Source organism: Furipterus horrens, unplaced genomic scaffold (assembly GCF_987537825.1).
Source record: "Furipterus horrens unplaced genomic scaffold, mFurHor1.1.pri manual_scaffold_4, whole genome shotgun sequence".
In the NCBI taxonomy this organism is placed as follows: domain Eukaryota; kingdom Metazoa; phylum Chordata; class Mammalia; order Chiroptera; family Furipteridae; genus Furipterus; species Furipterus horrens.
In genome coordinates, this window is record NW_028327174.1 from 21,830,869 (window position 1) to 21,855,892 (window position 25,024).

The window sequence follows — 25,024 nt, forward strand, 5'->3', positions numbered from 1 at the left end:
GTGTGTCCACTCCATGAGGACAGAAAACATGGGGTTTTTTTCTTTCTTTTTTAAAAATATTCACCCGAGGATACATTTATTGATTTTATAGAGAGGGAGAAAGAGAGAGAGAGAGAGAGAGAGATTGATCAGTTGCCTCCTGTGCACACTCCAATCAGGAAACAAACTGGCAATATAGGTATGTGCTCTTACTGGGAATTGAACCCACAACCTTCTATTGCAAAGGACAATGCTCCAACCAACCAAGCCACACCGGTCAGAGCACATGGCTATTGCAACAAAATACTTGTCAAATGAATGAGGAGTGGAATTTAGGAGGTCAACGTGGCCTTGGGCTCCCTGAAATTTTGATTTCATAACTGTGGATAGAACTGTCAAGGAACAAGGCTAAGGCTGGACCATCTAATACTTAGTGAGTGCCTTAAGTGCTAGGAGTCATACTAGGAGCTGGGGCTGCAATACTGAAAAATGACCAGAGATGGGAAGAAATGCCCACAGCTGGTGAGGCCCCCTAGGGCCCAGACTGGGGAGTCCCAGGAATGCAAATTACAGAATGAGGATGTGAGTAACCAGTCCCTTGTCAATCAGCCCCCCCACTGTCCTTTCTGGTTGCTCTTTACTGGCTCTCTCAGCAGAGACAGATTTAACAGTGGGCACATCGGACACGTGCCCTAAGCCCCGACTTCGGAAGGACCCTGCAAAACCCCAACTTTACACTTTTTTCTAATGACACCAAGTTTGGTTTCATATGTGCGATTTTAATTATGTACAAGTTGTAAACTTGCGGGACCCTTCAGAAGTCGGGGCCCAGGGCACATGCCCAGTGCGCCCGCTGTTAAACCGCCTCTGGCTCTGGGAAGGAGAATCTAAAGCAGTTGGGGGACCAGGAGTGGGTGGGAGTCATCAAAGAAAGTAGGAGTGGAGGAATAAGAAACCGAGTGGGAGCCCCGACTCATGTGACTCAGTTGGTTGGACGCTGTCCCACAAAGCAAAAAGGTTGATGGTTCGATTCCTGGTCAGGGCACATGCCTAGGTTGCGGGTTTGGCCCCCAGATGGGGAGCGTGAGAGAGGCAACCTATCGATGTTTCTCTCCCTCTCTCTCCCTCTCTCTCTCCCCCTCCCTTCCCCTCTCTCTAAGAAGAGAGAAATAAAATCTTAAAGAAGAAAAAAAGAAAGGAATGGAGTGGGAGACAAAGAAAGCTAGAAAAACTAAGGGGTTTGGTTGATAAGGATCACAAACAGTGATTTCTGACATCTATGTAATATAACAGAATTTCCTTAAAAGGAAAAATCTTGGAGAGATTTTATTTCCACTGAGTACTTTGACTCTGGTTATAGACTTATAAAGAGACAAGACTGATTTTGGGATTAGGGGCTGAAGAGAGATGAGCTATGATGCCTGCCATGTTTCTGAAAGTCAACCTGTGACAGAAAAAGGAGGGAAGAGAGATGTCAGCAAGGTGGGCAGTGCCTTTACTGCTTTGTAGGGTAGCTAGGCCACACTGATCAATCTCAGGGGTGGGAAGGACAATTAAGAACAAGAGTATGCAAAATGCAATTTTAAGTTGCATTCTTATGATACATAACACTTCATTATAAATTTTGCCACACCTAACAGCGTTCTGTTTACAACTGGTTTGGAGGAAAATTCAAGAAAACCCTGTGTCCCTATTTTGGGGTCTGTGGCAAGGCAAAGGTAAGGGAACAGCCAGGAGCAGAGAAGGAAAAATAGACTTCAGCTGGAAGAGGAATCAGAACCAGGAGTGATGGGGAGAGCAATGGGGGAAAGATGGGACAACTGGAACAGAACAACGATTTTTAAAACTGGAAGAAAAAAAAAAGAAAAGAACCACGGGTGACCTTACCACTGGACCCACTGGGGTTTGAGCCAGTCAACAACTCCACCTCCTCCCTAGTCTGCCCAGGGCCTGCCCTGAGTGGAAAGCAAGGAGTATCTTATCTAGATATTAAGGAGCAAGGTGACCCCAGCTGACATCCAGGCTCCAGGCTCAGAGTCTGGTCAGGACCCCTCAGAGTAATGAAAGTCATCAAAAAAGAGGTTTTTGTGGGTCTGTCCTTGGAGATGCAAGAAAAGAAGGGAGCTGTTGATACACCACTGCATATCTGTGCCAGACAGGTATAGGGAGAAGCTGAACCCCAAAGAGAAGGAAGTGATGGAAGATTTTGAGGGAGAGGGCAACAGGTTGCACACCACAGGGCCTACAGACAAGAGGACGGGACTGTCCAAGAAGCCAGCCTAGGACAGGCTAACGGTCACCACAAGTGGATGCAAACAGCACAGAAGGCAAGAGAATAGGAAGGTCCAGGACCGGGCTTTCCTCTTCCCAGCCAGGGGGAGAGCCAGGCAGACCCTGCTCCTGCCCTCTCCCCTGTGGAGAAGGGATAAGTAGAGAGGGGACACGGGCCTTGGCACAGAGGACACAGGCCTCATGAGGGTGAGCAGTGCAGGGTCTAGTCAAGGTTTAGTTCTCTGTGTCTCTAAATCCCCCTTCAGCAAGTGTCTCCTTAAAGGTCCCTAACTCTCATCATTCCTCTATGGTCACATCCATCCCCACGGGATCCCAAGTCTCCATGGCCTCCTTGGAGGAGATATTGACCATGATCTGAGAATGGGGCCAATTGGTACTGACAGCAAAAGGCTCAGATCCCAAAGTTAACACTCCAAGGTGGCAAGTCGGGACCCTGCCCAACAGCGAAAGAGATGGTTTTGCTTAAGTAACTATTCAAATCACAACCATGTGTGGCTTCCCACTCAAGAGGACCCACCTGAAGACTAGAGGATGGAAAAAATGAAAAGAAAGGAAACTAAAGAGTGAGACAGAGAATAAATAGTTCTGACATGTGAGATCATAAGGGTGTGACATTTTATGAGCCCTATGGAAACAAGTACAAAACCTCTGAATGAAAAGTGGCCTAGAGAAGTAAGCCACCCTACACCTCAATCCTCAGAGAAAGAGGAGGGGGCGGCCCTCTGACCCAAGTGTTCCCAGGACTCAAAGAGGGGAAAGTCCAGATATTTCCAATATTCCCAAAACCACAGAAATAGGGAAGAGAGGAGCCCTGGCCAATGTGGCTCAGTTGGTGGGAGCATCGTCCCATGAACCAAAAGATCGCGGGCTTGATTCCTGGTCAGGGCACATGCCTACATTGTGGGTTTGGTCCCTGGTCAGGGCACAAATGAGAAGCAACCAATCGATGTTTCTCTCTCACATCTTTTACATCTCTCCCTCCCTCTCCCCCCTTCCCTTCTCCTCTCTCTAAAATCAATAAGCATGTCCTTGGGTGAGGATAAAAAATAAAACAGAAACAGGGAAGATGATCCATAGGCATCGACCTTTAATCCCAGTGCCCAAGGTTTGTAGGGGAGAGGCCCTGGGGCAGTGGTTCTCAACCTTCCTAATGCCGTGACCCTTTAATACAGCTCCTCATGTTGTGGTGACCCCCAACCATAACTAAAGCATAGTGATTAATCACTAAAACAATATGTAATTATATATGTTTTCCGATGATCTTAGGCAACCCCTGTGAAAGGGTCATTCGACCCCCAAAGGGGTTGCGACCCACAGGTTGAAAACCGCTGCCCTGGATGCTCCAAGACCTCAATGACTGGGAGCCAGAGGTGGGAAGGGGAAAATGAAGTACCAGTGGGGTGCAGAGGGAGGGACAGATGAGCACTGGGTGATACCTGTTTCCCAGATGGGCAGGAAGACTAAACGAGATCATGTGTGATCTCCTAGCACAGCGTGACACATGTTTCAGCCCCTTGTTTGCCATTCTAACACTTTCATAGCGAGCTCTTTTGTCTATAAAACCAGACTTCAGCTGATGCAATGCAAGGCTAGTTATGGTCATTATTCATCCCACTGAGTTTAGATGTTCAACAGTTTTGCTGCAGAGATGGTGTGCTTGATTGTGAGTGCTACCCCAGCCCCGTGAGGGTGTCTTGTGGTGCCTCTTTCTTCCCAAAAATTCTGAATTCTAAAACCTGACTCTGGCCCCAGCATGTGTGGTTCAATTGGTTGGGGTATCATCCCATAACCGAAGGGCTGTCAGGTCAATTCCCAGTCAGGGCACATACTAGGTTGCAGGTTCCATCCCCAGTTCAGGCACATAAGACCCCTGATCTGGGCATGTATGGGAGGCAACCGATCAATGCTTCTCTTTTGCATCAATGTTTTCCTTCCTCTCTCCCTTCCTCTCTCACTAAAAACAATGAAAAAAAAAAGTTCTCTGGTGAGGATTAAAAAAAAAGAGAGAGAATAAAACCTGACCTTGTTTCGGATACTCAGTTCTGGTTCCCCTTCCTTCTCTAAACTGCTTGTCTCTGTGAAAAAAGCAGCTTATCCTCTGTGGTGATGGAAAGAGGGGACATGCCAATTACCTTGTACGCTGTGAACACGGCGGTAATGTGGGCATCTTCGTGTACAAGTGTGTGAATAGGAGAGGTGGGTGACTGCATATTCAATGCTTTATAAAAGAGGCAGGCACAGGCGAGTTAAATTCTTCATGAGCACAAGAGAGGCAGAAACAAAGAAGCTGCATGTTGGAGGGGAAGGCTTCCAAGAACAGCAGGTCTTCTGACAGTTTGCCCTTTAATAGCTCTCCCAGCACCCAGCACCCAGCACCCAGCACCCAGCATGCGGAAAGGGTGGAGGAGTAAGAAGTTGTTGCTGTAAAAAAAAAAAAAAAAAAAAAAAAAGAGCCACAGAAGAGCTTCAACTGCCATCAAAGGTTAGCTTGCCACCTAAAGCAGGGCGACACAGAGAAGACCTGTAGCTGCTGCCCACGAGGTGCAAAGAGGAAACAGCGCCCAGCGCAGAGGCCAGCAGTTAGTGACAAGCACAGAAAGAGCTTCCTGGCAGGAGCCATGGCCTGGCCACCTGCCGGTTGGCTGTGGGTTCTGGCAACCCTGGCAGGGCTGTCTGCTACCCCAGCCTCTAGGAGCTGCCCAGAGAAGCACTACTGGGCTCCGGAAAAACTGTGCTGCCAGATGTGCGAGCCAGGTAAGAGAGGAGGCCTTGCCAGGGGCTGGCTGAGTGTGGGAGAGGACTGGGTTTGGGGGCAAGAGAAGCAGAAAGTGAGTCTGAGCTCCAGGGAGGAGAGGAATCCTGCAGCGCTGGAGGCACCACTTCTGCAGAGGGTGAGAATCAGCCTCCCTTGAGCCTTGACCTGGACCTCTGCTCACAGGAACGTTCCTCAAGAAGCACTGTGACGGGCACAGAAAGGCTGCTCAGTGTGATCCGTGTATATCAGGGATCTCCTACTCCCCAGACCACAGCACCCGGCCCCACTGTGAGAACTGCCGGCACTGTAACTCTGGTGAGATGGGCAAGCATTTGGGGACCAGCATGGCAGAACTGGGTGTGGAGGAGCCAAGAGGGGGGAGAGTCAGAGTGTCAGTTGCTTCAAGGCTACAAGTGGAGCCAATGCTGGGAAATGGGAATGGGTGTGTTGATGTGATGGGGAGAACTCGTGAGTTTAGGGAAGGGGTAAGCGAAATTTGAGGGACTGCTGAGAATGAGCCTATGGCTGGCATGAAGACAAGAAAAGGGGGAAATAGCTTTAGGACCCCAGATTTCAACCAAGCAACACCCTCCACACACACACACACTTTTGAACTGGCTGTGTTTGAAGTGCACATTTGTTTGGAACTTCGAATACATCTTCCTAAGGCTATAATACCAGCCACTGGATAACAACCTTTCTTTGCACAGGAAAACAAATGTGCATGTCGCTTGTGTTTCTCCTATTTTGTTACTTCATTTTGTTAGAGAAGTGTAAAATCTGGGGCTGTGTTATGAAATCTTTTTATTTCCCCATTTTAGCTAGAATTTCAGAAATGATGTGCCAGTATACAGAGTAGATCTTAAAGTGGACCCTTTGAATGATGTCCTGCAGCGGGACACATGTGAGGACTACTTAACTGAACCACTTCGCTACTTGTCTGTAAAATGCTTGGTCGCACTAGGCTTTCAATACTGTATTCCTTAAAAAGTAACTACACGGAAAAGGTTTTGCCATTGCAAATCAAACAGCAACATCTTAAATACATAAGAATTCCTCAGTCCACTTAACTTAAAAATACAATTGTTAACAGACGTTTTTCTCTTCTTGACAACAACCCCAGCAGGGTTGGAATTTTTTTTTTTTTTTTTTTTCAAAACCCGCCCCACTCTGCAGGTCCCACCAGAAAGACTTTTCCCAGTACTGGACCAGTCTATACTCCCTTCAATATGTTCCAGAGTAGCCCAACCCGTGACCCTTCTCTGTGAGACACAGTCCACAGGTTCCCCAAAGCACCCAGGCAGCACCCAGCTGCAGGACTGGGGGTTGAGCGGGTGGACTGAGAGGCGGCTGAATGAGTTTGATCCTCTTCAACCTCAGTATTCCCATCTGTAAGATGGAAAAGATATCAGCCAGGGATTTTGTGCACAGGTTGTACATGGTGAAAAGAACTCTCAGGTCTCTGGACATTCATCACTGAAAACAATGGCACTTCATCCACTTTTACCCACTCCCAGCCCCTTCTTTAGCCCTTCCTTTCCCTTTGGCAGACCCTCATGATCACCCCCTCCTCCGTCCTCTGCTCCTTCGCCTACCTCTTCCCCTCTCCATCCCCTGCTCCCCAATCCCTGTTCTTCCCTTGCAGATCCTCGTCCAGGTGGGCTCTCCATTCCTGGCAAGCCACAGGAAACCAAAGTCTAGTAGCAGTGAGTCAGAATTCAGAAAGAAGAGACCAGTGAGGCATAAGGACAAGAAGAAGTAATTTGTGATCCTCTCTCTTTCCTGAAAAACAGCAAACACTAAGGCAGATGGTTAAGAATTGGTGGTAGGCTTTGGCACCCTCCAACCTCCCCTTCAGCACCCCTCTTCCACCTGCCAGGGCTCCTCCCCTGGGTCCCCATGAGTGCGCTGCTCTAAGGCCCCACCAGGCTCCCGCACAAGCCTGGTCCACATCCAGGTGCTGTTGTCTCCCCAGAATCAGCCTCCTCTTCTCAACCCCAACCATCGGTAAGCCCAACCCAGTTCAGCACCCCAGATACACTTCCCCGACAGTATAACTGATGGGCAGCTATCCAGCATCTGACCTCTACACTTGAATAAAATGTATATTTAAAGGGAATGGGTGTCAATAACCAAGTTGCTCTCTGGTAAAGTTGAAAACCTATCAGGGACCATAGAAGCACTATTTCTGATTGCTAAAAACAGGAAACTACCCAAATGCACATTAACAGTAGAACAGAGGAGCCCTGACCAGTGTGACTTAGTTGGTTGGGTGTCATCCTGCAAACAAAAGGTCACCAGTTCAATTCCTGGTCAAGACACATGCCTGGGTTGTGGGTTCAGTCCCCAATCAAGGTATGTAGGTGAGGTAACCAATCAATGTTTCTCTCTCACAATGATGTTTCTGTCCCTCTCTTTCTCCCTCCCTTCCTCTCTCTTTAAAATAAATAAAATTGTAAAAACAAAACAAAAAACAGTAGAACAGAGGAATAGATGTGGTATATTCACACAATATTCACACTACACAGTAATGAGAATGAATGATCTGCATTTACACTCGGCAATATGTATTGGTCTCGAAAGAGTAAAAGCAGCCAGACACAAAGGAGTACAAATGCATTATTCCATGTATATAGTACAAAGAACAGGCAAAACAAACTTGTGGTGCTGGGAAGGCAGGCTAGTGGCTATTCTTGGAAAGGGGTAACACTTCTGGTCACCTCCTGTTTGACCTGGTGCTGGTTACACCCGAGTCCTGTTGGTACCAATTCCTCAAGTTTTACACTTCTGATGTGTCTGCCTCTCTATAATTCAATTGTAAAAGTCAGAGAAATTCATGGAAGCTGTTCCTGCTTTTTATAGTGTCTGTTTCTGAACCATGAATTTTCTAAAAGGTTCAAGTTTTCCCTTAATAACAATAATACTAATGGCAAAGGTAATGGGTGCTGGTGAGGAAGAGGCCAGCCTTTGCAGGTGTGGAGTGGGTCTGGGTGGAAGCTGGGAGAGATGATAAAGCAAGTGGACCTCGCAGGTCTCTGAGGCTTGAGTGTCTTGCCTTCCTCTGGCCTCCTCTCTCCCCAGGTCATTTCATTCAAAACTGCACCCTCACCACCAATGCCGTGTGTGCCTGCCCCAAGGGCCAGGAATGCAGGGACAAGGAGTGTACCGAGTGTGATCCTGTTCCAACCCCCTGGCTGACCCTTCACCTATCGCAGGCCCCAGACCCACATCCATCGCCCACCCACTTACCTTACACCAAAAGTAAGTTCCAGGAAACTCTTTGTCCAGTCACTTGTGTAAGGGTCATCCTCAGGTAGCATCCCCATTTCTGTGCCCACCCCCATGAGTTACCTGGCAGGCCTGTCTCTGCCTTTCCATCACATCCAGCGCTTCTCAGGCCTCTTGGGCCTTCAGCCTAGTCTTTCCCTGCAGGGACCCCTGCTGCTGCCCACCCAATCTCTGTTTTTCCAGAAGTGCTGGAAGCCAGGACAGCCAGGCACAGGCAGACTCTGGCTGACTTCAGGCTGCCTGCCCCAACTCTCTCGACTCATTGGCCACGTGAGTTTTCTCCACACTCCCCACCCCAAGAGAGAATGTATACAGGAGAGTCCAAGAGAGAAGCCAGCCAGAAAGCTCCTAGGAGGGGGGGTAAGAGGAAGAGCAGAGTCTAGGATGAGGAAGGGACTTGGTGCAATGTTGGGGGAGAGGGGAGAAACAGGAGGGAAGCAGAGAGGCGAGGATGATGCCACAGCTGGGCTGAGGGGAGTCAAGGGGTAGGCCCTCCCTCAAAACCCTTGTATGGCCCCTGCCTATCACAGCCCAGGGGTCCCAGTGCAACTCAGATTGCATCCGCATCTTTGTGGTCCTGTCTGGAATGTTTCTTGCTTTCACCACAGTCGGAGCCCTGTTCCTCCACCAACAAAGAAAATATGGACTAAGTAAGAGGCAAAATACAGGTCTCCAGTCCTGTCCCTGACCCCACCCCACCTTCTCAGCCCTGCCACCCATGCCTGGGGCCTCATAGAAGCCTCCCTAGCTCCATCTCCACCAACCCTGGCTCCTGCCTAGTCTTCCTCTCCTCTTGGCTGAAGCCTTCCTGACAGCCCTCCCCCAAGCTTACCTCCTTTGCTTATCTCTTCTGCCTTCACCCCTCCCCTGACCACTGGCCAAGATTCAACGGCTTCTGTTTCTGCAGACAAAGGAGAAAGACCAGCGGCGCCTGCTGAGCCTTGTCCTTACAGCTGTCCCAGGGAGGAGGAAGGTGACACCCTGCCCATCCAGGAGGATTACCGAAAACCTGAGCCTGCTTCCTTCCTCTGAGCTAGCAGTCCCCGGAGGGGGTCATCACTGCAACAAAGGCCCAGCCTCCATTGCACCCCACCAACGGTCCGGAGGCCACGAGACCTGGCACCCCCAATTCCAGTACCATGCTCTCATTGGGACTCTTTCCTGCGCGCAGATTAGAGAAAGTACCTTTGAGACTGGCAGTGACAAGGACCCATGGGGGGTGGAGAGTGGGAAACAGGATGTGTCCTGGCCCAGCCAGCTTCACCTCTGTGCTGGAGGGGGCATGGGGCTCCAGTTGTAAAACACACTTAAGCCTACCGAAGCCCCACGTGCTGTATTTAGAAGCTGCAAAATAAAGTGACAGACTGCCACACACTGCCTCTCTGAAATTCCAATCTCATGACATAGGCCACTCCCAGCCTCACCTCTGGTCAGGGATCTGAGGGAGGAGCTTTCTCCCACGCAGACTGGTGTTGGGCTCTGCCCTGTGGGGAAGCAGGAAGGAGGTATGCTACCAAGAGAGCATGAGAAAAGGTTCCCAGACTATGGGGGTTCCTGCTTCTAGCTTTGGTCTCTCCTCTCCTCCCCCCACCTCCTTTTCCCTGCATCTCCACTTTCTTGGGGCTGGTGGGGAGCTAAAGGGTGCATGCCGTTAAGTCAGATCTTAAAATCACCAGGGGATTTCTGGCGGTGGGGGTGGGGTGGAAAGGAGAACAGTGAACAGGACTCTGGCACCTGCAAGAAATGGCTTCACCCAGAGGCAAAGGCGGCAGCAGTGCCACTTCCTCAAAGTGAAAGTGAAAGAGGAGTAGGCAGAGAAGAGACGAGAAACCCACAGGCTGTTGGCCACCAAGGGGTGTTTGGAGAGACCCCTCTTCTCCAGCTGGGACCTCACATGCAGAGAGGCTGTGGAGAAGAGCCACAGAGAAGGGCCCGAGAGCAGCCCCCATGGGCACACAGGGGTGGTGCCTGCTGCTCTGCTTGGCTCTGTCCCGAGTGGCAGACACTGGTGAGTGGGGAATAGGCTGGAGGGAAGTGTTGGGCTGGAGAAACACCAGAAAGGGAAAGGAGCCAATCACTTCCAAGCCCAACCAGAGAAAGGCTCAGTGGCTGCCATAGGAACCAGCTGTGCTGGGGAGGGAGACTATGAGAACAGTGGGGAAAAGGCCAAATGAAGAAAAGAGGGGCCTTCATTGTGAATGTGGTGGGGGCCGCTGTCCTACAGGAGAGGGGAGACCTTCAGAAGTGGAAGGGCTCCCCAGCTAGGAAATCACTAGGAAGGTGACCCGTTGGTGGGAGAGGGGGAGGCCACACGTTATGGCAGAAGTAGGGCACCTGCGGGCTGGCTGGGAAGTGCAAAGATGGCTGCCAACACCCATAAACAGCACAAGCGTCCTGCTTTCTCTCCCACTGGCAATATTGCTCACTTGTCTGCTTTTGCTGAGAATTCCTTTGCTTATAGCTAGTTTCTCATTCAATGGTTGGAGTTAAAGGTGAAAACATAAACTGTCTGAGCAAAGCAAATCCAGGACTTTAAATAATTCACACCAAGAAGTATGTACCTGGAATGGCAGGTGCTTCCCAGAAGCTGGTTTGGGGGATGACAAAAGAAGATAGCTAGGGCCCTAGAGGACAATTTTTACCCTGAAGATTCCAAAGGTGGGGGCAGGGAGTGAGTACAGAAAACACTTTCTGGGCAGGAAGGTGTGGCTTCAGCCCAGTCTTTTCCCTGCAGCAGAAAGGCAATGGCGGGCAGTGGACGTGGTCTTGGACTGCTTCTTGGTAGAGGAAGGCTACCACCATGGAGGGTTTGCCAGCAATAAGAACATGGTGAAGGCCTTGCTTGTGCTGAGGCAGGTCCCAGTGTTGGATGATGGCTCCCTGGACAGCTTCACCGATTTCCAACTGAGCACACTGGCCGAAGACAACCCACCTGTTACCTTTGAGGCCTCAGGTAAGAGCCTCCACCCTGAGTCCCAGTCCTTCTGGGCTTCCTCTACTGGGACAGCCCAGTTCCCAGTACACCCACCTACATCTGCTTCCCCTGTGCTCAATCCAATTCAACCTCTGCGCCGCCCTTCTCGCGCAGTGAGTCTGGTACAGATTCCCAACGCGGACGCCTTGCTCCACGCCGACTGCAGCGAGAAGGCGGTGACCTGTGAGATCTCCCGCTATTTTCTCCAGGCCAAACAAGAGGCTGCTGTTCAGACGGCAGCTTGGTTCATCACCAACATGCAGGTGTCTGGAGGGGGCCCCAGTGTCTCCATAGTGATGAGGACTCTTGGGGATGCTGAGAATGGAGCTGTCTTGCACCCCACACTAAACCTGCCTCTGAGCCCCCAAGGGACCGTGCTGACTGCAGGTGAGAAAATGAAAAGTAGCAGAAAGTTTTATTGTTTTAAATAGACAGAAATGGAAGGATAGAAGAAAGAAGGGAACAAGTTCTCCTCCATCCACATCAGTCATCTCGGGGAGGGGGGGGTCCCCTCAGCCTCAGTCCTTCCTTTTGAAAGACCCAAAATGGGGATAACTTTCTCCTCACTGCATTGCCTAAGGAGTAAGACATGTGATGCTCTAATGTGTGTGCTGTTCATAGCAGTCTTACTGGGCCAGACACCAGTTTTCTCCCAGGGAAAAGCAAGTCTGGCCTGGTGTTTGACTACAGCAAAGCACAGGGATGCAGAATTTGTTCCATATCCCTAATTAGTAAAAGCCGATTCTTGCCCTCTTCAACACAGCACATCCCAGAGGGCACAGGAAATTGGGAACATGATGATAGGTTTCTCCAGAGTTCACTGAATCCAGTATTTTACCTCCAAAGAGACAACCAAGTCCAAAGATTAGGGAGCTACCAATAATTAGAAAGCCCCAGAACACTTGACCTTTCTGTGGTCCACCCTAAATGTACCTTGCAACATCAGAAAAGAGGGAGGCCTCATGTTTGTGGAGTGTAAACCATAGTCCTGTTATAGCTAGAGTCCCTTTTTATTTTCGATATGTTAAACCTATCAAAGGTGAAAGGATAATATAATTACCACCCATATAGCATTTACCTTGGTCCACCAATTGTTAACATTTTGCCACATTCTCTCCAAATAGATAAATATCCCTTGAACTAATAGAAAGTTCCAAAAATCCCAACACTTCACCCCAAACGCTGTCATGTACAGCATGTTGTCTATAGCACTTGGTTTATAACCAAAGACAAGAATATTCTCCTTCATAATCGCAGAACCATCACCTCAGCAAACCAAGGTGGGCAGTGGTCTGCTGTGGTGCAGACAACGAGGGCGGGCAGTGTGTGGAGAATTTTTAAAATTTGCCAGGGCAGCCTTTTCCCATCTCCCCTCCCCACATGCTTGCTACATCACTGAGCATCCTACTTTAGTATCAATATTTTAAAATTCATAAAATAATATTGTCAAGTATAAAGTCCAAATTCAAACTTCTCCAATTGCCCGAACAACGTTCTTTATGGCTTTCTGGGTTGTTTGCAAGTCCAGCATTCAGATCAGGATCAGGCATTGCATTTAGCTGTCGTGTCTTTAGCCTCCTTTACTCCAGAAGTCTTCCACAGCCCTGACAGTTTTGAAGAGCCCAGGCCCCACTGTGTGGCAGCGTATCCCACCATTGGGATTTGTCTGACTGTTTTCCTCCTTAGATTTAGGTTCAGCATGTCTGGCACAAATACTACGACTGTGTGCTTTTTAAATTCTTACTCCTACTTAAGTCTTCACAGAAGCCCTGCCTTTGGCTGGTGAGCTTGGCAACACTAAGTGACTTGTCCAAGGTGACAGAGCTATTACATGAAAGAACCAGGGTTCCAAAATGTTTCCTGCTACTCCAGTGGTTCTTACCTGAGAGCAGCAATAACCCATAATTCTGCATGTGTATTTCCCTGGTGAGGGATCCAGAGTTTTCATCAGATTATCCAAGGGTGACTCCAAAATAGTTAAGATTACAACGTGTGCCACGCTGCCTTTCCAGAGCCCCATGTCTTCGTGGTTCCATCTGATGGAAAACGAGCTCAACAGGCCTCACTGTCCAGGAGAGGTGGCAGGGGCGGGTGTATGCCCACAGCTCAGAGATCAGGTGGCCTCAAGAGAAAGCTGTCCACTATCATCCCTCTCTCTCACCACAGTGGAGCTGCAAGTGGCAACACAAACCCCGTCCCTGAATTTCCTGCTGGGGTCCTCAGCCTCCCTGCACTGTGGCTTCTCCATGGAGCCAGGGTTGGACCTCACGAAAGTGGAGTGGCGGCTGCAGCATAAGGGCAGCGGCCAGCTGGTGTACAGCTGGACCCCGGGGCAGGGGCAGGCCAAGCAAGAGGGCGCTACCCTGGAGCCTGAGCAGCTCCTCATGGGCGGAGATGCCTCCCTCAACTTATCCAGCCTCACTCCAAAGGACGAGGGTACCTACATTTGCCAGATCACCACCTCTCTACACCAAGCTCAACAAATCATCCAGCTCCATGTCCAAGGTGAGGCCAGAACTCACTTATCTGGGGGAGAGGGAAAGGGATATGCCTACTGGCAGTGTTTTCCAGAGTGGAATCCAAATGTAAGGGCATTTCCTGAGAGGCAGGCTACAGCCCCACAACCTAAATGCCATCTCCATCCTGTAAGTGCAGATGGCATCAGATTGTCCCCTGTCACACTCCAGGATAAGTCCACTGAGAACCTTCCCAGCCCAGGATCTGGCTGCCCTGCCCTGGCTGGCTGCCTCCAATCACACGTGCTACGGGAGCAGCAGCAAACCAAGGAGGGGCAGATGGGTTGGTCCTGACCCAGAGGAGAATTTCATCACTGATATTCTTTAAAATCACTGGCTTGTGATAAGAAGCCAGCCTTTACCACTGTTTTTCAATTACCTGTGGAAGATGTACTCCTTTACGGCCTGCATCCAGGGTGGACCCCTCATCCATCCCATGGCACTGCACTGACGATGAAACTTCAGCCTCCACAATCTATCTCACTCTCAGCAGGAAGAGAAGGCTTCAGGCTCCTCTGCTGTCCCATTGATCCCTCTGGAATCTTATTCTTTCTTCCAGCTTCCCCCAAAGTACAACTGAGTTTGGTGTATGAGGCTCTGCCGCCCACCCTCATCTGCAACATAGTAGGCTATTATCCTTTGGATGTGACTGTGACGTGGACCCGAGAGGAGCTGGGTGGAGCCCCAATCCCAGTCTCTGATGCCTCCTTCTCCAGCCTCCGACAAAGCTCAGGGGGCACCTACAGCATCTCCTCCTCCCTGAAGGCAGAACCTGGCTCTGCAGGTGCCACTTATACCTGTCAGGTCACCCACGTCTCCCTGGACCAGCCCATTGAGGCCAGGGCCTGGGTTGCCCCACCAGGTACTGGGGTACCCTCCTCTCCCCACCTCTATCCTGGGCTCATGGCTCTCCTATTCTCAACTCATCTTTGGTCTTGTGCTGCTTCCCACCAGGCTTTGTTCACAGTCCCAGCTTCCTTCCCAAGGTAGCAGCCTCTGTAGCTGCTACCTCACATCCTCAGGCTTTGGTACCCCTCAGATACCAGAGCACCAGGGAATGTCTGGGGATCCAGGTTGGATAATTCCTGGCCCTGCCCTCCAGCTGGACCAATTAGGCAGGCAGGCAGGCAAGATGACCTGGGAAAGGGGGCAGGGGCAGGCAAACCAAGTCGGCTAGGTTGAGGGGGAAGGACACACCAAGACAGAACAAATGGTATGTGTGAAGGCCAAATATAAAGCACCCTAAAGAGGATTTGGTGAACTGCACAGGTAGAGCCAAGCGTGTGTGGGAAAAGGGGAAGTGGCTGAAAGCTTGAGAGGTAACTATATTTATTGAGCATTCATACAAATCGAGCACTACAGTAAGCACTTGGGTGTTTGACCTCATGTATTATCATGACTTCCATTGTATTGATGAGTGAACTGGCACTGACAGATGCTAAGTAATTTGCCCAAGGTCACCTATCTAGTAAATGGTAAAAGGTAAAATGTGAAAAATAGGCAGCCTGGTTACACTAGAGTATCAGACCCTCCACTGCTATTAGTGGGCTGATCCCAATGGGCCTTCGAGCTGAAATGTCATCCTGAAGCCACAGAATGTTATTAAAGCAGGAAAGAATCTATCTAAAATGCAGACATCCAGGAGCACTGGGTATTATTATTTGGTGGCTCACTAGGCAGTAAGCTTCCCCCAAACTGGGGTTTTGTCTCAGTTCACATCACTCGGCAGCTATTTATAAAATTCTAGTTTAACTGTCTTGCAAATTTTTCTTGCAAAGCAATTTTTTAAAAAATGTTGTCCTGAGGTGGGAAAAGGTAAAGAATTCTGTGTGGAGTAACACACAGCATCCAACAACCTTGAGCAGGTACAAATGCTACTGTGTGCCCAGTTCCTGGGTGAGGGCAGAACACTTGATGTGAGTGCCTTGTCCAGGGACACACACACAGACTCACACACACTCCTTTCTCCCTCCTGCTGGGGCTGGCTGAGAGCCAATTCCTGCCTACCCTCCTCTCATCTACAGAGCAGAGAACTATGGCCTTTGGAATCCTTGTTGCCAGCAGCCTCTTCCTTCTTGCACTGCTGTACCTGGGGCTTCAGAGATGGCAAGGTAAGAACCCGGCTGCCCTCAGCTCTGCCCCGACCCTCCTCACTCACAGACCAGCCTCCATTAACCACCTCCCCACCCAGACCAGGGAGGAAGCCCAAGCGTCCAATTCCAGCCAGCCCCCCACCAAGGCTCCCAGCTTTTGAGGTGACCCCAGCTGAAACCAACCTCACTCCCCCTTGTTCTCTCCTAGCTACCTCACCCAAGGTCTGCCAAGACTCCAAGGCCCTCGGGGTAGCCACTCTACTGCCTCGGAGTAAAAAGAAAGAGTAGTCACGTTCTCCCAGAAGGACTGTAAGCCAAAGTCCAGAGCTCAAAAAGACCCCAAGAAAAGCATGAAGAACACACAGACCGTGGGGCCACTGGTCCTGGCTCTGAATATGTGCAGGACTTGCCTTCCTTCCTCATGCCCCTCGGCTAAACAGAGTAAACGTGAAGAGGTGAGCGGGCAGCAGGAAGGCAGCAAGAAGTTTGGGTGGAGGTTAAAACAAGAGCCAGATTTGAGGCGCAGTAGCAGGAAAAGAAAATGGGAAGAAATTAAGAAAAGAGCAAGTGAGGGATAGTGGAGTGAAGGGATGGCGGTTGGGCCACCACATGCAGACATTGAACTCTGTCCAAATAAAAGTCTCCTTTGCCTTTGGAGGCAAAGGTTTTCCACTTTCTTGTCGTTCATGGACCAAACGGAGCTGTGTCCCCAAGCCTAGGTGTTCATGCCGTGAAACAAGGACCCCAAAGGCAGCCCTCGGGATCCATCTCAGCTCCTTGAGGCAGCTGCTGGGTATTTCAGGATACCTACAAACTCCTCCCTCCCTCAGCTGCCAAGGGAGGGAGAGACCTCTTTTTCTTCATTTCTAAAATCTGCCTGATCAATCCAGTGGAACTCGGCACCAAGGAAGGAGGCAGACAGGAGATGAGAAAACCTGCAGCTGTTTGTCAGGGTGAGATCCCCACTCAACTTCCTGTTGTCACTTCCTCTCACTAGCACCTGGAAGAGCTGGGCTGCTTCAGGCACCAGCGCTGAGAGCGAAGACCACTTCCTCTGCCGACACACAGATCTTTAACCTAGAGAAGACCGTCCAACACACTTAAGCCAGCCCTTCCAGACTAAAGCAACATCAGACTCCTAGAAAAAAGCAGCACTCCTCTCCTCTCCCCCCCACTCAGTGACTCCAACCCAAACAACAACCAAGTCAGTGTAGTGGTAGAAATTTGTATTTTTTGCCTTCGTTCAGAATACATGAAATCGGTAAATATGCCACATGCCTTGGGTGAAGTACAACCGTTATTACTCTGTACAAGTATGAGACTGGGGTTAGGAAAAGACAAAGGGGTGATGACAGACACACAGTGGAAATCCCACATCATCTCATGGCAAACTGAAGGGGATGTGGGAAGCTCGGCTTCATTTGACTGCAAAGTCCCAGGGTTCAGTTGCGTATTTGCTCATGCGCGTGGGTGGTGGGAAGAAAGGGGGACAGCAAAGACACAAAAGGGGGCACAGGGTGGGATGAGAAAGAAAGTAGAAGGGCTAACATCTCCAAACGAACAAAGCCAACTATATCCAGTGAGCCTCAAATAAACCCAGGAAATAATTCCTGGGATACGGATGGGCGGGCTAAGAGGGTGAATTTTCCAGGCTTGGGACACATCGAGGACAGTGGTGGTTCTTCTCCAGCGGTGACCCCCTGCATTAGGCAAGGAGGAGCCCAGAGGAGAGTGGAGACCTTCCAGGGGAACCGTTGGGAGGGTACAATGACTGCTTTCTTCCAGCTCTTCAGTCCCACCCTGGGGCAGGACGAAGGGAATGTGGGCAACAGGGGCAAAGGGAGAGGAAGATGGTTTTGCGCAATGAAATGCTGCTGCATGGAAAGTGAGCATCCAGACCCAGCCCGCCCAGCCCAGCCCAGCCTCAGCCTCAGCCTCAGCCTCAGCCTCTTCCAGCTTGGGGACCAGAGGACAGAAGAAGTACAGGAGCACGGATATTTCTCCTTCTGTTCCCAGCCTACCTGTCTCCCCTCACACCCGAGTCCACTCTCCTAAAGCCCAGCAGTGGCCCCCAAGACAGGCTGAGTAGCTCCCATTCTCATATTCCACTGTGTACCCACAAACCATGCAAAGAGGGGAAAAGGAAAGGAGGGTACACATGGTTTAGAAGGGGAGTATACTGCAGGAAGAACAGAGAGGTGGCTCTAGATGACAGGGCCCCACGATAGCACGGACTGTCTACAGAATGTCCTGCCTCCCACCCTAAGACTGAGTTGGTAGGTATACAGGCCTCAGGAAGGATGTCTTGTCTTTGGCAAGTATATGGGGGTGATGTGAGGAAGTAAGTCCCTGAAAGACCAAGGACCCTCACACTCCTTAATCAACAGGAAGAGAGGAACAGGACCCTTCTTAATGAGAGGCCAAGAAGTAGCTTCCTCTGAGCTTGTTATTTTCAGTTTAGGTCCTTCACTCACTGTTTCTCTCTAACTAATACGCATTCTCTCTTTATCTATGCCAACAACTAAAACTAACCAAGAGTCCCAAACTTTGCCTATATGAAATTTTTTGGTGCTCTCATGAACAGTACAGAATGCTGCAGAAAAAGTGGACAAGAGTCAGACCCTTCCAGTTAGGAGCTTGTGAGACTGCATCTAGGATGGCAATGTGAGTTCTGGTATTTTCACAATTATTATGTGTTCTCCAGGTTTCCAGAGAACAAAGTAAAAGGCTGTAAGATCCCTGAAGACATAGAAAATCTTGGACTAACAGATTAGAAATAACTGCAAAAAACAAGTTGTACTATCTAAGAGAGTATTGCACCAGGACCAAGTTCGACTTTGGGCCCACCCAGGACCCTCTTCGGGCCTGGCATAGGAGAAGAGCTCCAAGTGACCAGGGCAGGCCTGAGTGAGCCACCGTTTTTGCAGGTGTTCATGGCTTCCGCCTGCCAGCAGCCTTGCTTTTCCTGGAGGCACCATGGGCACTGATACCCTTCTCCTCCCCTAATCTTGGCACTTTCTTGGGCAGGTCACTACAGCTTCACTCCATCCCCTTCCCTTGGCCTCCAACTCTTTTTGGCTTTGGAGGAATTTGCGAGTATAGAAGAAGCAGATAGGGGAGGAGGTGCCAGCTGTTGCTCTTCAGGTAGTTGCTTCAAGACTGCGCCACGAGCAGCATTTCTAGTGTTGAGGGACAGAGTGCAAATGAAAGCAAAAGAAAGGGGGAAATGGGCAATGGAGAAGCCTGCGCTGGGATGGAGGACGGTAGGTGGGGAAGTTTGTTGAGAGAGCAAACAAGGAGAGGAACATGAGTTTAGATGGCAATGGAGAACAAGGAAGGGGTGGCACATTCTCAAGTAAAAAAGTAGACTGGACACAGGAATCAGGAAGTCCCAGATGGAAAGGAGAGAGACAGGAGAAAACAAGAGGACAAATTACATCAAGTTACTAGACATTTAGGTCTTTCAGTTGTAGGTGTCCCATCCCCATGTATCCCTCTGACCCAAGACAGTGACAAACAGCATAGCCCCACATCCTCAGAACATGAAGGACCATCTTCCCACAATACCTTGCAGAGGGAAGTCTTGTCCATCAAGAAAGTCCTTTGTCTTTGACATACCTCCCTCCCAAACCAGGTGACGATCCCACAACAGTGATCTCCATACCTCAGTCAGAGCAGCCCCACTCCCCAGGCAGGCAGGAAGGCAGGCAGGGCTGGGAGAAGATTCCAGGACCTTCCCACCTCTTCACCCCACCAGTAACCTCAGCGATACTTACTTACAATAACTACCACGATGATGGCACAGATAGCTCCCAGCATGATCATCATCTGAGGAAACATTGACAAAAAATGGGCCCTTGGACTTCAGAAAGGAAGGAGATAGGACTAGAGACACAGGAAGAGAACTTCCTCTGTCCTTGAGATGGTGTAAGACACTACACATCACCCAGGAGATCTGCAGGCCTCTTGGGGAGGACCCAACCCTCATGCTCCCCATCAGACAACAACCCCTGCACTGCAGCAGAAGCTCCCCAGAAACATCAGAGCCTTTGCAGCTTGCTCCTTTTTCCTTAGTTCCCATCGCTTTGAAAGGAACTGCAACGGAGGTGCAAACTTTGGGTCTTTAGTCAACTGGTTCATTTTCACTGTGAAGTGTTAAGCTCATTTCTAAAAGCTGCAGGTACTTAAATATTTATCTGCCCAAGTCATTGTGTCAATGGTGGGTTTGTCTCAGGAAGGGCCAGGTGAGAATATTTCCAGAGGTCCTTTGGGGGCAAAGGCCGGGGCAGCGGGGGAAGCAGCCTGACTAACCATTTCCAAAGGCCTCAGGGCCTCACTGGCTCCTGGTTAGGGGCTCTAAACACTCTAGCCTACCCTGGTGGCCAGTTCAGGGTAATGCACCTCAAGGAGGCTTTCAAGACTTCCAAGAACTGGACAGGGCAGAGATCCTGTACCACTGAAGGGAAGGAATGTAGAACCTGAGGGTTTTCTTGCCTTCTATGAGTTGTAGCCCAGGAAGAAGAAGGGGGAAAGGACAAGAAAATTCACCTTGCAGTTTTTCCACCAATACTTCCTCTTTAGCTTGGCAGCACTGCTCTCAAATTGTGATGCTCCCATCTGCAAGGCATCAGCTCGGTCATCCAGCTGTGACAGTATCTCATCCCTCTTCAGGACCTTGTCCATATTCACACGCATGATGTCCACCACCTGAGTGGGGCAGAGAAACAAAACTGCTAAGCTCCCTGCTAGAGAGAGAGGAAAGAACCACCACCAACGGGATCACAGGTTTGCCCTGAGAACCTCTAATGGATGCCTTGCCTCCCAAAGCCTTTAACTATCTCTCTACAGTAGCCCCTCGCTATATCGCGGTTCACTTATCGCGGCCTCACTGTATCACGGGATTTTTAAAAATATTATATTTAATTACTTACCGCGGATTTTTCGCTATATCATGGGATTTTGCAGTACTGTATACGTATGTTGTTAAAGTTACGTAGGTTTAAGAGTGTAGAATAAATGTAAGGTTCCTACTTGTCGGGGGGTTCTGGAACATAATACCCATGATAAGTGAGGGAATACTGTATTAAAAAATAAATAAACGTTTCTAAATGTCTATGAATTAGAAACTCTCAGAGAAAAAACACTCCACCTACCTCATCTACTTGTGCCTGGGTTTGCTGTAGTCGTCTGTTACTGCTTGTATTAGGAGGAGGGCCAGGGGGACCTCCGCCTGGGGTAGTCCCTTCTGCCCCTTCAGTGGGCGGCTGAGCTGGATCAGACCTGTGGAGAGAAGTGGACGGAGTACATGAAGTACCCAAAACAAGGAAGGAATCACATGCATTCTCACCCCACACCATCAGATTTATGGCAATTAGGTTTCCACATGCAATTAGAAGGGGTTCTAGCTCCTTGGCAATACCAAGTAGAGAGATGCAGCACAGGGCAAGAAATAAAAGATGAAAGATTCTGTAACAAGATTTAGATGGAGCTCAAGGACATCCAGGGTGGCATTAAAAGATCCCATTGGGCCACTCTCTGCCCAAACTCAAACATATCCTCTGACACAATGTGCCAAGTTTGGCCTAAATGGCATGGCCCTGACTATCAGAAGCCTTTACGTGAAGTCAAACTGGAAACCTCCAATCCTGGTTAGCAGAAATTTGTACAAAAGACTAAACCCTCAGGATAAGCCTATGGACGAACAGCTCTTTTTTTGCAAAGCCCAAGTCTAAAAAGAAAGAGCAAGCTGACAGACTCTGCTTCAGGGGACCCACTTACTGGTTATGTTTCACACTATAATTAGCACCTTGGGGCTACTGTAAGGACAACTTGGAGGGTCGCCAAAGGTATAGCCTCTCTAGGTGGAGTGAGTCAGGACTGTCTGTTTGCTTTGTTTTTGGCAGAGAAGATGGGGGTTTCTCTTAGATAGAACTGGGGCTGAGAGCAATTATGTTAATTATGAAACTGTTCCAAGAGCACAGACAGGAGGGGAAAAAAAATGAAGAAAATGAAATGGGCCTCAGTGTACATGCATTGTAGACATTCTGTCCCTTCCTTTTCTAGATTTGGCAACACATCTCAGGATCTAGTTCCTTATGTCCCAAAGAGAAATCTTGGCTTACACTGCTACAAACAGTGATTGTTCTTTCCCTTAGCCTTAGAAGTGATTAACCTAGGATGAGGTTTCAAGATAAACTCCTTATTTATATCCCAACCTGTGAAGGTTAAATTCATTTCCTATGTATTCTCAGAAGTCTAACCTAAGGCATGAGATTTTTTTCTCCCAAGGAAAAATCCACCAGCAGGAGGGAAATCTCTCAAATTTGATGGAGAATAGAAATTACAATAGGAACTCCTCAAACAGAAGCCTAATCTCACAAAAACATACCTCATAAACACAATCTAAGAATAAATGATCTAGGGATTCGTCGTCGTCGTCGTCGTCGGCAGCCGTCCGTCTCGAGAGACGATGGTGTAGCTTCTTAAGAGTCTACCTGCACCGCCGAGAATGGCTGTGCAGTCCGACTCGGGAGTGACATGGTATCTGTCTCCTCCCGTGTTGAATCGACATCTTGCGATGACGCTGAAGCTACAGAGCCTGGGCAGGGTAATATGGAGGGTCTGCTGTTGCCCATGCAGCAGACCCCCCCTCTCTTCGCAGCTGAAGGGTCCAAGGGAAAGACGGAGTCAATACAGCTTGGCTTCAGGTGCGCCGCAGGAGTTGCCGGTGTTGACTACAACGTCAAACCGCCTTAGGGACTCCGGCTCCGGATTTTCTGTCGGGGTTTACTCCCTTAGCCTTTCCCCTGAAGAGGTATGCCGCAAGGCAGCGCAGGTTTTTTGGAGTCAGAGTTTTCCTTCTCTGATGTACCCTGACTGGAAGATCGAACCAGCGACACTTAGCTCGCAGGCCGACGCTCAATCCACTGAGCTAAACCAGCCAGGGCGATCTAGGGATTAAACCATCATAAAGTCACCAAAAAGGAAATGCCTTGGCTATTCATAATAGAATTAATATTCAGCGGTTCCTCCTCCCTTTGTTCTTTCAGTCTAAAAAGATAGAGAATAACACCTCAAAAAGGCTAGCAGATTACACCCAATTAATCCCCATTTAAGGAATCACTCTCCCATAGCTAAGGCATAAAGGCGGCAAAGGAAATAAAGATACAAAGCCATGGAAACCACAAGACTCTTGTGCTACTACTGAACTAAGCAATCTAGTTCTCTGACTGAAGATGGAAAAATCAGTGAGTACACAGAAGCCATTGTTTGGTCTTGGAAGCAGTCCAGGATGATGCCACCAATGACAAGATTAAGGTCAGAGACCTCGTGATGCCCTGCTAGTCACCACACTTTCTCCAGCTCCTTCCGTTCATCCCACATGGGTGCTACTGGAAACCAGTCAGCTGAGAAGGATCCTCCTTACCAAAATGAAAACAAATAGAATCCTAGGATTCAGCCAAAATGCATAGAATGTCCCAGTTAAAACTACAGAAACCAAACAGAAAAAGTGAAATGGTTATAAAGCATTTGAAGTGATCATTCCACTTACTATTTGTTACAAATTGGGGACACACTCAGCAGTAAACTATCCAGAACAGTTATACCCCTTATGTATTATAATTAAATATTTTCTCTGTGTGTGTGTGTGTGTGTGTGTTACTAGGAGAAGCAACACAAATATATCTAGGACCAGGCCAGGACTCCAGGCGATAAGAAGAAAGAAAAAATCTCTAGCAAACATATTGTGGTCCTGACAGGGAAGTACTTCATTTGTCTAGGTATGGTTCTTCTTCAGGATCTTAGGATGGGGGTGATGTTAAAGATGGTCAGAGACTAAACTTAATGTGTTGGAGGAAGAGGGGGATCCTCAGCTCTATTTCTCTTCCAAATACTTGACTAAGACTCAGTGACAGGAAAACACCTCAGTGTGGCCATGGGACGAATGGATGCTCGGAATCACATGGCTCTGCCCCTCTGAGCTGCTCACCTGGCACCAGAGAACTGGCAGATAAGTTTCTGGAGCTTTGCTGACTGCCAAGGTGGGACGAAGGTAACACGTCACGGTTGGGGTGAGAGACACACACAAATCCAGAGATTGCAGGGCAACCTAAGTTACTAACTGGCAGGTTAGTAACGTGGCAGGCCCTAAGTACAGAATCATCAGACGGCAAGGAAGTCTCGAGCCCCCTACCCCATGACTCCCTGCCCCACCATCGCCCTCTCTCAGGCTCCACTACACGAAGACTTGAATGAGGCTTCCCACAGGCGAGAAGAGAGGGTGCAATGAATGTGGGACCCCCGCGCCCCTGCCCCGCCGTGGCGTGCTGGCTGTGGCTGGTGCAGGAGAGGGGCACTGCCCCCCTCCGCGAGGGTGGTCAAGTCTGGGGGCGACGCGCAGTGGAGGTTCCCCGCGTCGCTGCAGCTGCTGCAATGCGCCATTTTCCGTCCCGCAGAGTGGCGATGGGATTGAGAGTCGGCAAGGAATGTCGAGCCCCCCCACACGAGAGTCAACTCACATTTCTCTGACAGAGGGAGGGTCGGTATCCTCTCTGGAAGCTGCGGCAAGACACCAGCCGAAGGGAACGCTGAGGCTGAAGTTAACGGAACTGCTGAATTCCACGTCTGGATTACCACCCGGACGTCTAGCTGCGAAGGAACTTACTGCAGCTGCCTTGCGGGTCCGTCTTTATTAGTGCCGGCCACGCCTTCCCTATAGGGTTGACAGTCCCGCAGCCCAATCCACACCCGGGACAGGCGCCAGGACGCGAAGCCCGAGGAAATTGACCAATCAAAGCTTTCCTCTCGCCCCGCGTCCCGAAAGGAGCGGTTGTGAGGCTCATTCACTGACCAATACAACTATAGTTGGCTTATCTAACTAAGCGACCTAGCATTGTAGAAATACGCGACTCCAATAGTTTGAGTTAGTCCTTTTTTGGTGCCTCCCAAGCCAATCGCTGAACCGTTTCTGAAGTCCAGGCTCGCCCAAGGCCCCCAGCGCCCGCAGCTCCAGCCAACCATGCCGCTTCCGCCGACAGGAGCCGGTAGGTCCCGGCTCACAGTGGCCTGGAGTCCTAGGGAAGGTGGTGGGTGGTTGGTCAGTCTACGGACGTCCCTGATGTCCAGA

The 25,024-nt window shown here is 49.7% G+C and overlaps 3 protein-coding genes across 11 annotated transcripts; 2 read left to right on the plus strand and 1 right to left on the minus strand.

The window, feature by feature from the left end:
- Window positions 1–4,348: 4,348 nt before the first annotated feature.
- Window positions 4,349–9,686, plus strand: CD27 (CD27 molecule). Of its 4 annotated transcripts, none has more exons than XM_090272706.1 (6): window positions 4,693–5,025; window positions 5,210–5,341; window positions 8,108–8,287; window positions 8,459–8,674; window positions 8,845–8,964; window positions 9,222–9,686. In XM_090272706.1, the coding sequence occupies exons 1-6, from the start codon at window positions 4,890–4,892 to the stop codon at window positions 9,344–9,346; spliced, it is 909 nt and encodes a 302-aa protein (XP_090128832.1). In that variant the 5' UTR covers window positions 4,693–4,889; the 3' UTR covers window positions 9,347–9,686. The 4 variants fall into 4 exon arrangements, with proteins under 4 accessions (XP_090128835.1, XP_090128832.1, XP_090128834.1 ...); XM_090272707.1 differs by having other exon boundaries at window positions 4,708–5,025; window positions 8,459–8,584; XM_090272709.1 differs by lacking the exon at window positions 8,845–8,964 and having other exon boundaries at window positions 4,349–5,025; window positions 8,459–8,584.
- VAMP1 (vesicle associated membrane protein 1) lies at window positions 5,814–24,755 on the minus strand. Its single transcript, XM_090272710.1, has 7 exons — window positions 24,417–24,755; window positions 21,051–21,177; window positions 20,446–20,604; window positions 19,674–19,725; window positions 9,147–9,215; window positions 6,622–6,825; window positions 5,814–6,415 (listed from the first exon to the last, which is right to left on the minus strand). Coding segments are annotated over exons 1-7 (789 nt in total). The 5' UTR covers window positions 24,419–24,755; the 3' UTR covers window positions 5,814–6,239.
- On the plus strand, window positions 9,770–17,172 carry TAPBPL (TAP binding protein like). 6 transcript variants are annotated; one of them, XR_016510433.1, is made up of 8 exons: window positions 9,771–10,322; window positions 11,049–11,267; window positions 11,403–11,675; window positions 13,455–13,793; window positions 14,364–14,666; window positions 15,829–15,915; window positions 16,106–16,352; window positions 16,895–16,959. XR_016510433.1 is itself a non-coding variant. In XM_090272700.1 (7 exons), the coding sequence occupies exons 1-7, from the start codon at window positions 10,262–10,264 to the stop codon at window positions 16,999–17,001; spliced, it is 1,389 nt and encodes a 462-aa protein (XP_090128826.1). In that variant the 5' UTR covers window positions 9,770–10,261; the 3' UTR covers window positions 17,002–17,172. The 6 variants fall into 6 exon arrangements, 5 of the variants coding, with proteins under 5 accessions (XP_090128826.1, XP_090128827.1, XP_090128831.1 ...); XM_090272700.1 differs by lacking the exon at window positions 16,106–16,352 and having other exon boundaries at window positions 9,770–10,322; window positions 16,895–17,172; XM_090272701.1 differs by lacking the exon at window positions 16,106–16,352 and having other exon boundaries at window positions 9,770–10,322; window positions 11,052–11,267; window positions 16,895–17,172.
- Window positions 24,756–25,024: the final 269 nt, after the last annotated feature.

Excerpts from the sequence above, each read along its gene's own strand:
- CD27 (XM_090272706.1), top strand. The coding sequence starts at position 4,890 with ATGGCCTGGCCACCTGCCGGTTGGCTGTGGGTTCTGGCAACCCTGGCA. Across the intron at positions 5,026-5,209 it reads CTGCCAGATGTGCGAGCCAG|GAACGTTCCTCAAGAAGCAC; the intron begins GTAAGAGAGGAG and ends CTCTGCTCACAG. Across the intron at positions 8,288-8,458 it reads CCACTTACCTTACACCAAAA|GGACCCCTGCTGCTGCCCAC; the intron begins GTAAGTTCCAGG and ends CTTTCCCTGCAG.
- TAPBPL (XM_090272700.1), top strand. The coding sequence starts at position 10,262 with ATGGGCACACAGGGGTGGTGCCTGCTGCTCTGCTTGGCTCTGTCCCGA. Across the intron at positions 11,268-11,402 it reads TGTTACCTTTGAGGCCTCAG|TGAGTCTGGTACAGATTCCC; the intron begins GTAAGAGCCTCC and ends CTTCTCGCGCAG. Across the intron at positions 13,794-14,363 it reads CATCCAGCTCCATGTCCAAG|CTTCCCCCAAAGTACAACTG; the intron begins GTGAGGCCAGAA and ends TCTTTCTTCCAG.
- VAMP1 (XM_090272710.1), bottom strand. Across the intron at positions 9,216-19,673 it reads CATCGTGGTAGTTATTGTAA|AAACAGAAGCCGTTGAATCT; the intron begins GTAAGTATCGCT and ends CTTTGTCTGCAG. Across the intron at positions 6,826-9,146 it reads AGAAGAGATAAGCAAAGGAG|TGTTTGCTGTTTTTCAGGAA; the intron begins GTAAGCTTGGGG and ends CATCTGCCTTAG.